Source organism: Tubulanus polymorphus, chromosome 10, assembly GCF_964204645.1.
Source record: "Tubulanus polymorphus chromosome 10, tnTubPoly1.2, whole genome shotgun sequence".
Taxonomy (NCBI): domain Eukaryota; kingdom Metazoa; phylum Nemertea; class Palaeonemertea; order Tubulaniformes; family Tubulanidae; genus Tubulanus; species Tubulanus polymorphus.
In genome coordinates, this window is record NC_134034.1 from 2,191,400 (window position 1) to 2,203,787 (window position 12,388).

General features: G+C 41.6%; 2 protein-coding genes across 2 annotated transcripts; one reads left to right on the forward strand and one right to left on the reverse strand.

The window, feature by feature from the left end:
• The first annotated feature begins 3,606 nt into the window (after positions 1 to 3,606).
• LOC141911873 (uncharacterized) lies at positions 3,607 to 6,717 on the forward strand. Its single transcript, XM_074802952.1, has 2 exons — positions 3,607 to 3,721; positions 4,590 to 6,717. Exons 1-2 carry the CDS (start codon positions 3,718 to 3,720, stop codon positions 6,068 to 6,070), a joined length of 1,485 nt encoding a protein of 494 aa, XP_074659053.1. The 5' UTR covers positions 3,607 to 3,717; the 3' UTR covers positions 6,071 to 6,717.
• LOC141911874 (cyclic nucleotide-binding domain-containing protein 2-like) lies at positions 6,575 to 12,165 on the reverse strand. The gene is made up of 10 exons (XM_074802953.1): positions 12,013 to 12,165; positions 11,406 to 11,575; positions 10,559 to 10,718; positions 9,988 to 10,136; positions 9,210 to 9,354; positions 8,717 to 8,855; positions 8,456 to 8,535; positions 8,027 to 8,242; positions 7,476 to 7,654; positions 6,575 to 7,176 (listed from the first exon to the last, which is right to left on the reverse strand). The coding sequence occupies exons 1-10, from the start codon at positions 12,163 to 12,165 to the stop codon at positions 6,951 to 6,953; spliced, it is 1,617 nt and encodes a 538-aa protein (XP_074659054.1). The 3' UTR covers positions 6,575 to 6,950.
• Between the last annotated feature and the right edge of the window lie 223 nt (positions 12,166 to 12,388).

Genomic DNA, 12,388 nt, shown 5'->3' on the forward strand with positions numbered 1-12,388 from the left:
GATACCAGAAACGACTGTCAATACGGTGAAGATGAACTGAATTGTATGGATTTGAATCTACACAGTCATTTCCATTGTAAGGTTGGACAGGTTATATCAATAAGTGGCTTCTGTGACTTCATACCGGATTGTCCTGATGGCTCTGATGAAAACTCGTGTTTTCATCCGCCGTGTTTGCCTGAACAATTTCACTGTAAAAATGGTCAATGTGTCAGTAGGTCTGATAGATGTGACGGATTTGGAAACTGTTATGACAACTCGGATGAAATGGGATGCACCGCTCAACTGTGTCAAGGCTTTCTATGTAACAGTGGAGACTGCATAAGTCGTCGGTTTTATAAGGATGGTGTCGTGGATTGCACTGGAAGCCTTGAAGAAGACGAAATAGTAACATCTACTAATATAACCGTGGATCCTACGATTCAGTGCAATAATGAAAATCACTGTGCGACTAATTTCACAAACCTCTGCATGGAATCGGATGAACAAAGGTGTTCTTTCAATTCCCCGCATTGCTATTCTATACGTTACAGATGTATTTTGGAAAGGATGTCATTTGGCTACCCAGTTTGTAGAAATCTTGAACACTTATCAAAATGTGAAGAATTCGAATGTCCAGTTGGAACTGTAAAATGTCCAACATCGTACTGTATACCAATACGACAGATGTGTGACGGTCAATCAGATTGTCCTAATTCAGAAGATGAACAAGACTGTGAGACTTTTTCATGTCCAGGAATGTTTAAGTGTGGCCACGAAGATCGATGTATTCCACAATTTGAGGTGTGTGATGGTGTTGTGCATTGCAAAAATACCACCGATGATGAGGCATTTTGTAACGTCACGTGTCCTAGCCGTTGTGAATGTCAAGGTCATTCTGTAGACTGTAGAAATGTTGGTCTCACTGATATAACTGGCCTCATCACATCATCAACTCGGATTCTAATGCTGTCGAATAACAGAATTCTTTTCAATGTGTCCACGTTCTCATCTTACGTTTATCTTCGTATGCTCAACATCTCCTTCAATGGATTGTCGTATGCTTTGCCAAACTCGTTCTCAAACCTCAATAATCTACACACCTTAGACCTTACGTACAACATCATAATAACCTTACCTGTGAATGCGTTTATCGGCTTGAATAGTTTGAAGGAACTGTTTCTAACTGGAAATCCAATTCGATATCTTGAAGATGGAAGCTTTCTGGGCTTGATCTCACTTCCCAGTTTTGATCTTCGTGGACTGCAAGTTTCCGTACTTGGTGCAAATGTATTCAGAGGTTTGTCCTCAATTATTACATTGAATATCAGCAATAATAGAATCAACTATATGTCGAAATATGCTTTCTCTGGTTTAAGCAAACTAATGCATCTCGATTTAACTAATAATTCCAATTTCATTTCCACAGAAATAAGCCCCTTCGACAACCTGACATCTTTAGTCTTTCTAACATCTGATGCTTACAAATTTTGCTGCATGGCTCCGAATGTTGACCGCTGCCTTCCCGCAGCAGATCAATTTTCCACCTGCTCTGACCTGATGAGTAACGCTGTACTGAGAGCGATCATCTGGGTCATCGCTGCGTTCAGTTGCTTTGCGAACAGTATTGTCATTATATTTCGCTTTAAAGTCTTATCAACCGGAACGTGCCACAGATCTTCGGACATCCTCATCATAAATCTCGCTGCTTGTGATTTCATGATGTCGATTTATTTATTCTTGATCGCAGGAGCCGATTACGTTTATCAAGGCGTTTATTTCCTTAATTCTGAAATGTGGACGGGCAGTTCAATGTGTCATGTTGCAGGGATATTGGTTACTGTCTCTTGTGAAGGCTCTTTGACTTTTCTACTCGTCCTAACACGTCATCGATACTCGAACATCGTTGATCCATTCTCTAATAGTGCGTTCACAACTCCCAACTATACCACCAGTATTTGCTCTATTTGCTGGCTCATTCTGAGTATAATCTCTTTGTTACCGCTGTCTCAATCTTCGTACTTCGGTACGAAATTCTATGGCACTACCGGAGTTTGTTTGCCTATGAATTTACTGACCATTGACGTCCACGCCTGGCAATATTCTTTGAGCATTTTTGCCGTGTCCAACTCGTTCATACTGGCAATGATAATGGCGACGTATGCGCAGATGTACAGACACGTATCTGGAAGCAGGTCTTGTTCGGGTAGAATTGACCCCACTGAACTAATTTTGGCCCGTAGGAGTTTGGTGATAAATCTTTCAAATTTATTTTGCTGGCTGCCGATGATAACCGTTCAGTTTTGCGCGGTGTTTCGGGTAGACATACCGAATCAGGTGGCGGCTTGGCTGGCGGTTCTTTTCTTACCGATCAACTCGTCCCTCAATCCCATTCTTTACACCATACTGACTATCGATTTGAAATCCATACAAGCAAAATATAAACGTCGGCGACACTAAACGAACTTACGAAAGCTCCATGTCCAGAGAAGCATGACCAACTGGGATCAAGGTTCCAAATTCCCTTCATCGAATCATCATCATTTATGTGCGTTTGCGAAGAGAATTGTTAAATCTTTTGCTAAGCACGAGAGAGTTTTGTGGCTTAAAAGAAGCCCCAGATGCACGCAATGCGTCGGTATGTATTGTCTGAAAGAGTCGGACACATCCACGTCACCAGATTGGGACGGCGTGACTGCACTGCCTTGATTATTTATTCGCGTTTGCTGCTGTTGTTCAATGAACGATTGTTTCGTTGACTAGAATGAAATGTATAATGGATAAAAGTTAAAACATTAAATGCAAGCGAAGATACCTGGTTTTTGTTGTTGTTTACTCTGTGTTGTTTGTAAAATTTTGCCTGATATAAGGAATCAAAATGGTCGAATGTTGATGGGCAATGCTGTGTACACGATATCTACGAATGGAGGTGTAAACTATGCCGATTAAAATCGGGGCAGCAAAACCTATTTCGGAAATACCCCAATCGCCCGTGAGGGAAGGGAGATTACTTGATTGTTCTCCGACATAAACTCACCCAAACGACGGATATAACTATGGCCATACCGCCATCAATGTATTTTAAAGCATTTTTGAAACGGTGTGAAAATCATAAAACACCTGTCTTAACTTAGTTCCACTGGCTCCAAGTCATTTTAGAAGTGATTGTAACATTTACTGTAAGTTTTTAAAGCCTTAAGGTACACGCCCAATAATATCGCGTAAGTTATTCAATAATGTGATATTTTCACAAATAATGAATTTGCTTCTTAAAGTAACTGAGAAAAAAGACTTAAAAATCGGAGATTTCTCGTTGCTAACTAATAGACGGAGGCAAGAAGCTTTAAGCTTGAGAAATGAGAAGTAAGTTTCGAAAAAAGAAGAGAGGAGACATGACACATTTCAATCTTTCCTGATAGGTAACAGACATGTTCAAACCAGCAAGCACGTGCTTTTGAGAAAACCTTTTCACCATAGCAAGACCGCGCATTCTTTGATGTGACTTATAAATCTTACAAACATATTGTTTTATTGTAAACTGCGTCAACAGTATTTGAATGCCATTATACAAACTAAAACCGGCTTTTACAAACACTGCACATTTTATAGTCATTACATAGCGCTACAGGCTTACGTGTGCAGTGTAGGTTTTTGTTATAATATGTACTGATTAGCGAAACAGTCACGGGCCTTGGTATGCTTCGGTGCTAGATCTCACATAGCGAGCTACAACTTATAATGGGTACGTGTTTGATTATTAGTTGATAACTCTTTTTTATGACCATGCAGATTTCGCAATGAACCGATTGTAACTTCCCGATCGCAACACAATCAAGCGAAACTGTTTAATGTCTGGTTCATCATCAAGGCCAGCGTTTATAGGTCGAATCTTCGGCGCACTCGTGACTGATTAATTTCAACAATGTTTCCTTAGGGATCCGTATTGATTTCAGAAACGAATGATGTACGATTTTTAGGTTTTCTATAAGTGTCAGTAACTATGATTGGCCTCTAACTTATGATACACGACAAGCATAATACACAAGTATGGGTCCATCCACTCAAGTATTTCCACACCGCGGTGACATGACTTCACCTTCTAGTAGGACATCTTTTAATTGAAAATGAACTATATACACCAGACATTAGACATTTTTATCAGCACGCTTTCATAAACTGATCGTCCACAGTTCAGGATATGACCATGAGATATTTTCTAACCATGAAATATATGAACTCCAAAACACTTCACCAAGAACCTTCGTGTTCTGATGTACTGGTAACACTGAGTGGGCGGGTACACAGTGATCGTAGAGTGACAGAGATCACTGTGGGAATAACTACTTCCAGGACCGGGTGAACAAAACACCAAATATCAGATATTCTATCGGCACAAAATCTACCTGACTATGATATCGTGGTTGATATGAGAACGTGGAACAGATACCAGCATAATGAAAGACGGAATATTAAGTTGCGCCATCTCGTATAACGATAGCTGGTGAACTGGAGTCAAAACTCTGCTTGAGTTAAATCATAAACTGAGGTCAAGGTTTTTATCTAGCTGCATAGCCTACAACAAGCGTTAACGTCTAAATTTCTCATTTCAGCCCGAGTATCCATCTTCTGGCTTGCGATGACCTCGCTCTTGCTGGTCACGTGGTCCTCGCGAGGCAATGCGCGGATAATTTGTACAAGCGATAAAGTCACGTGTTCGTGTACCGGCGACGAGTTCACGAAAATACCCGACGACATTTCGACGAACATAAGCGAGTTCGAATTTGACGGAAAAGTTGAAAGCATCAACTCGGCCTCGTTCGCCGGATTTTCGAATCTATCCACGATAAAGGTTGAAGGAGTTGGGCTTAGGTCAGTAACAGATTCGCCATTTTTCCAAATGAAAAAATTGAAGAACTTGTATCTCGCCTATAACAACATCACAATAATACCGTCGGCTACGTTGGTTGGCAACGGTTACCTGGAAACCATCGATTTCCGCAACAATTCGATAATATCGATCGAATCGTTTTCGTTCGTGCACGCGACCTCCCAAGGCGGCGGAAAAGCGGACTTTTCGTTCAACCGTCTCCAAAGTCTGAACGATTATATTTTCAAATTATCGGCGTTCGAATCTTTGGATTTCAGTCACAATCGTCTGCGAACGATTTCGAAATTTTCCCTGCGCGGAATTCGCGGCCTGAAAAAACTCGATCTACGATTCAACGAACTGTCGGTTCTATCCGACGAATTCGATTTCTTGGACGAATTAGAAATCCTTTCGCTTTCGTACAACAAGTTACTGCACGTTAGCGCGGATATTTTCAAATCGACGATTAATCTACGGGAGCTGACCCTGCGGGGAAATCGGATAGTATCGATCGGAAACTTCCTGGCGAATTTGAAACAGCCGAAACTGTTCCGCTCGCTGGACGTGACAAACTCCAGCATCTTGTGCAACTGCGAATCGAAATGGTTGAAAAAATTCATCGAGCAATCGCCGGGTAAAGTTGTCAACGCACGCGATGTCATGTGCACGGACCCGATGACGAAACCGCTGCTCGAAATGTCCGAGTCCGAATTCGCGAAATGTTTCAAACCGGTGATTACGAAACTAGTTCAGTACGATTGGCGTAGTGTCGTCTGCCGCGTGAAGGGAGACCCGTTCGCCAGGATTTACTGGATTTCTCCGTTTCGGACTGAGCTTCAGTCTGATCGAAACTATCACATCTACTACTCGCTGGAAACGGAAGGGATCCTCGTGATTAATCGTGTCGCGGAACTCGCATACGGTGACTACACGTGCGTGGCCGAAAACAGCATCGGCAGTGTGAATCGGACGATCAACGTTAAAACACCTGTCGAACTGGAGAGAGAGAAATGCTCGATAGGTAGCGCTGTGGCAGGCTCGATTTTAGGAACGGTTGCCTTTTGTCTCGTTGTAGCGGGGATCTATTACGCGTACCGGAAGTATCAATCGGAAGCAAAATGGCGGCAGTGCCGCGACGAACTTCAAAGAAGAAATAGCTACGAGGCTCCGATATACAAAGGAAATAGCTATTCGAATTTACGGGAATTGGAAGAACATTACTAACAAGTAGTAGGCTTCACCGGTGTCTACTGATTAAAGCAATCGGGGATTCCTCTCGAGGGATATGAAGCCGGGATAATGGACAAGGCCCGCTGCTACTTCCGCGCTTCAGTGAGCTACCGTTGACACACACCAGACGAGGAAACACCACATTCAGTTTATTACGTAGTGAAAAGTCGGCGTAGTTCATTTTCGATGAAATTCCATATAGATTTTAGGCTCCTCAATCCGAATATTGCCTAACCAGTGATCAAAAGGGTCGGATATAGAATTGATTTTTCCACTTGGCGATTTTGATTCCAATAAAGAAAAGACTGATTCGATTTAAATTGAAACATGTTGAAATGTACAAGGGAACCTCGTTACCCTCGGTCCTCACTTGCCACAGTAGCGGTACCGGTTCTTCCTTTTCCACCGGATTTTACGGGAACTCTATGTAATCGCAAGATGATAACAAACCTTGACGGACGACAACCGTTGTGTTTATGATACTAGATTATTCCCAGTTACTACAGAAAGCCGTTTTACTTCAAACTGTATTCGATCTTTGAGAATTTAAAAAAAACCTTTTGTTAATATTGAATTTAAAAAAAAATGTTTAATGCCTTAATGATGTATAAAACTTTTGCGAATAATAATCTTTAAGCTATGGTGGAGATTTTTCAATTTTTACCAATTTTACTGCCATAGTGCCATAGAGGATGACCCCACTTAACACTCAATCTGAATTCAGTTATTGTGGATGGTGATCGTCGCAGCTAATCACAATTATTTCAGAATCATTGAAGTCATTGGTTTTGACGCCAGAACCGTTGAAGTCATTGACAATAAGAAGTTCGCCATGTAAAGACCGTTACTAATCGTAATTCTACTTTTGGGGCTCCTAAAACGCGATATTTTCAGCGGGAGTGAACTTGAACGCTCGAACAGCCTGAGTTGCCATTTTGACGTCCCGCCGGACGCCGGACGCTTGTCGTGAATCGACCGGCGGAAGTTTAGTCGCGACTTCCGTCGATCGTGGCGCAACCTGGTGGAGCAATGCGTTCCGAAACAGATTCCAGCGTGTTTTCAATTGATACGAGTTCAACAGTACGTCGTCGCTGGGGTAACTGGAAATAGAAAGAAACATGAAAAACGACAACAAAATAAAGCCATTATCTGATCAATCTTACACTCGTATTGTGTCTGCTGTGTAAGGTCAACTAGACAAGTGATTTTCAAAGTGGTTAAAATGTTAATTTCCTGTTCCGTTGTCGTTGTTGTTAAATGTTAATTTACTGATCAGTTACACATTACGTATTAAAACCTTAATCTATGAACAATTGGCTCGGTACGAAATATGGAATATCTCAAGATCAGGCGTCAATGAACTGCTCAATTAACTATCGTTGAGCCTAGAAATTCTCACCTCATTTTAGCGGCTACAGCTTTACAATGCTCGACAGCTTCCGGTAGAGCGAGCGAATGGAATGTCGACTTCTTAAATCGTAACAACCGTGCTCCACTCGACACCAGGTAGAGACAATTATCAACACCAGGTGACGCTACTTGTCCTTGCAGCTTTGGGAACACCAGTGAGTCTAGATCCTAGATGAATAGAAACAGTGGTGAAATGTTGCATATTTGGCTTTTAAGTACAAAAAATTAATTTCTTCAACCCCCCAGGGTCCAGTTCCACAGTTCGGAGTTAATATTTGACCCTGAGTTAACTCATTGAAAATGAACTAATTTTAACTCAGAGTTAACTCTAACTCACAACTCTCGAACTGGGTCCTGATGATGATGATGGCACGTAGAAAACTTGTCTTACAATCAGTTTTACGGAAAGGCTAGCTGTATGTTAAGATTCCCAATCCATATATTATTGCGTGAACAAATTGAAGACTGCAAAATCGGACGGATGCGCACATTCAAAGTTTACTTGCCGCACCAATAGACGCACACGCCGATAATACTTACAAAGACATCCCCAGGGCTCAATGTACCGATTTCGAGGTCAATCGTCTGTCGTCCTCCCGCGCGTATCGTGACGTCATCGTTTTCTAAAAACGTCTTTAATGATATCGACGATCGTTTTCTTGGCGTCGATCGGTTATAAATCGAAGCACCCGATAGAAATGAATTGTCGCCACCACCTTCAGGATTCAGTAAATTTTCTGAAGAAATCGGTTCGATCTAAAGAAAAGAAGAAAATGTTCCATTCATTAGTGAAATACAAGATGAGGAATGTTTCTTCCGACTAATTCCTCATTTTTCTGATAAAAACGTAATTCCATCGTTGTCATTCAGAACTGCGCCACGCTCCCAATGTCGAGGCAGTTTCCAAAATACACGGATTGACTTTCAAGCCCCGAAATAAGAGATGCAGGCGCGAACAGCATTTCAAACCTGGTTAGAATACGGTCCGTACGGCAGTTCCATTGATTTCAGCAAACTTCTTTTGTTGTCAGGACAAGAATTCGACCTCACTACAAAAACAAAGACGGCAATGGCGACTTAATTTTAGAACCCACACACCGAATCCAAGTCAAATTCCTTGGTGTGATTTATCTTTCTGGTTAAGCTAAAATTCTTAGATATTCTGATGGTGGGAAAATGGCACACGTCGAAGAGGAACAGTTAGGGCAGCCATCTATGGTCTATACCTACCCGTTTTGTCGAACTGATCAGAACAGGGCTCAGCGGCGTGCAGAACAATCTGCGGCGGTGCCGATAACGCATTCGATCTCCGAGATAGCGATCGTTGTGGTGAAGGCGTGGCCAATCGTTTCAGAATCCGACATTTTCCCTACAAAAACAACGACAAAAAATATGCATTTAAAAAAAAAAACTTGATTCGTCTGATTAGGAGGGGTTGGTACATCTTCTTTTCTTTTAGTAGTCAAAGGTACTAGGCAAAAACGTATCCCTCTATGCTGCCACGGTTTCTGTACGGCCGCAGACTTAAATACGCCACTAGTTAAATAACACAAGTGCCCGCCCAAAACAGACCCTTAAAGTTAGTAAACCAATTCATAATCTTTTATTGTTATGTATGACAGCATTGGTTGGAGAGTAAACTATGACAGCATGCAAAATACCGAACATGGTATTTGGGGGTTTTCTATCTAAGCCTGATGTTTACATTTAGAACTTAATATACCTGCATACATATGTACATGTAGTCGTCTGTTTGACTGTTTCTAACGATTACTTTATTGATTTTGTAGTCGAGCGTAACCGTTTCGAAACACAGCGCACTCAAGCGGCTGTCCGGCCAGTACGAACGACTGAAAACTGCTAACGAACTGAAAGATACAAAATGTGCCCGAAAGATAATGTAGCCCGTTTGAAAATACTAGATTAATGAACTTCGTCGAGCGAGTTGGAATTGTAATCTAGATTTATTATCGCCTAACTCTATCGTTATTGTAGACTGAGCAACGTATCTACCGGCAACCTTAAGAGTAGCAAGCGGGATTCTTGTGTAAGGCGAGTATATAGTTGAACATCAACTATCAAACTACCGTGGCAATAGAGGATTCTATTAATGGCAAATGAGGATCCACTAGGTGTCGCTAGTGTGCTGTAGGACATCAGCTACTGCGGCAATAGAGGATTCTATTAATGGCAAATGAGGATCCACTAGGTGTCGCTAGTGTGCAGTAGGACATCAGCTACTGCGACAATAGAGGATTCTACTTATGGCAAATGAGGGTCCACTAGGCGTCGCCAGTGTGCTCTAGCCTAGGACATCAACTACTGCGACGCTAGAGGATATATATCATCTTATCATTATAAAAACGAAACCGATTCTGGGAGCTCTAGATGGGAGTCATTTGAAAATAGATTCAACTTTGAGTGAGCATATAATGTCCTAGCGTTCGGAACGCCGTCTGGTGAGGTCTTCAATAACATGTTTATACGAATAACAATTTTACCTCATGAATCTGAATTTCTCGTGGATCTCCTGTTGAAATATTTGCGGACAAACTTCCGAGAAGACGTATTTATCGATAGTCAATAATTCACAGTTTTCTCTCGTTGTTACTGTAGCCGAACGCTTTACATCTTTCAACAAGGCCAATTCCTACGATTGGAAATAGTACAGATTCGAACAAAACATTACAAATGAATTACAAACAGCAGACATCGGGGCCCGATTTTATAGACTGGTATTATCTTTAACCCGGGGGTTAACTCGACTGAAAATGAATCGTGTTAGCCCGGGGGTTAAAGTTGATACCAGTGTATAAAACCTGGCCCAGATATTTCATCAACGCACTTTCAAAAACGTCCACATATCTCACACGTGATCAGTACTTCATCGGAGACATTTTTTATTGACAAATCAACTACAAACACTAGATATTGGACATTTTATCAGCGGACTTTCAAAAACTGATCGCGTACGCTTCACACGCTAAAATGGCCAACGTCTGTTTGACGGGGTGGATCCTGGTTGCAGATTGATGCAAAGTTACGAGTTCGAGAATTGAACAACTTTCTTACCCCAAACGATTCTCCCTGGGTGAGTATTTTCTCCGTTGTGACGAAATGCTCCCCGGAATTTGTGACGTCACTGACATTGACGAAAACGGAACCGGAATAGATGAAATAAAAACTGAGTCCGACGTGGTTTTCTCTGAGTATCACACGACCCGCGTCAACACTTTGAAAAAATTAATCCTCGAATAATTACATTATACAGTATCCCACCAGATGGCGCCACTAACAGTCGGTCGCAAGATTGTCAAAATAGTTCATTTTAAATTTCTAATTTGGAACAATAATTCTAACTTTCTGGGACTAGGTTTTAAGACTAGTACTAACCTTTACCTTTAACTTAATTCATTATCAATTAAGTTAGAACTGGGGTTAAAGGTACAAGCTGCCAGTCTATATAAATTGGTCTCTGATTCAAATATTATCAAGCGAGCCTTGAAAACGATTGCAGATTTACTTTTCTACTCTCCATGTTTGGTAAGATCTTCATCGATAATTGATTTACTTAAAAAAGAAAATTTAATTCGATTCTAATTGAATGTAGAACTAATCATCAAGTGCAGAAAACCGACTACTAGTGACACCTGGTGGATCCCCACTTGCCGTGGAATTATTGATTTCGAAAGTACCAGGTCCTCATGCAGTGGGATACAGCAGGACCTAGTTCCACAATTCTTAGTTAAGATATGACTCAAGAGTTTTAACAACTCATCGAGAGAGACCGAATCTTAACCGAACCCAGTCCCATCGTGAGGTTGAGGGTAGGTCTTGGGAAACTAAGATGCAAGCGACGTAAAGCCAAAACAAACAAACAGTCGAACTGGTGCGCCCAGAGACTGTATTCTAAACGTACCTCATGTAACTGAACGCGCGACACATTGCTAACTGTACTTTCTGTGTAAAACGAGACATACTCTTCAAACCGCGCAGCAACGCGTGTAGTCTGTGTATATCCCTTTCGGTTCGTTCGTCGGCCGATAGTTCCAGAATCGACCGAGTCCATTCGGGCACACGAGTGTGGATCTGAAATTGAAATCCACCCCGTTTTACAAATCTTCCTCTTCTGATAAACAAGTTGACAAGTCGTTCGATTTGGCGTTCTTTCCACCTCTGTTCACCCATCCACACCTACCAACAAACCCCCTCCACCTATCCACCCCTATCATATCCACTTTCTTGTGATGTATACTAACACTTCGATCCACCTACCCTATTCAATCGATGCAGCTACATCCTATTCAATGCATATCAACCGCCTATACAACGCTATCCACCCAATTCAACAAGCCCTAACATACAAACTTCATCCACCTAGTCCTCTAGGTCCCGTTTACACTCATATACATGCTGCAACTAGTAAATCCCAATCCACTCAATATCCATCAACTTTTTCCACAAACTCTATCCACCGACTAATTGACCCACAATTTCCTCCTATATCTCTCCCTGTTTCCGCATACCTTGTCTCGGTTGAACAACAAAGGATTGAATGCTAACTCGTCGCCCTCTGGTGAATTTAATGCGTACCACTGAAGTTGCGTGGCCGATGACGTAGTCAGGTCAGCGCTTAAACCAATCATACTGCGTAGGATTCGCTTCACGTAAATTACCATACGAATCGACCAGCGAAATTTCAACGATGCCTTGAATAGAAATTTGTGAATTAAAAATATGTCAGAATTTCCCGCTGGTTTTATGTCCGTTTAGAAAATAAAAGTGATGCCGTTCCCATTTCGTCAAATTCATTTTTGCCCATAATGAGGCAAGTTTAATACCAGCTATCCCGCCAGATGGTGTAACGAGCATTCAGGCATATATTGCGAATTAAGTACGTTA

Bases quoted from the DNA above. Each gene is read 5' to 3' on its own strand.
- LOC141911874 (XM_074802953.1), bottom strand. From the start codon at position 12,165: ATGGTAATTTACGTGAAGCGAATCCTACGCAGTATGATTGGTTTAAGC. The intron at 7,655-8,026 runs GTAAGTATTATC...CTATTCATCTAG, and splicing joins TGAGCCCTGGGGATGTCTTT to GATCTAGACTCACTGGTGTT. The intron at 7,177-7,475 runs GTGAGAATTTCT...TTCTATTTCCAG, and splicing joins GCTGTAGCCGCTAAAATGAG to TTACCCCAGCGACGACGTAC.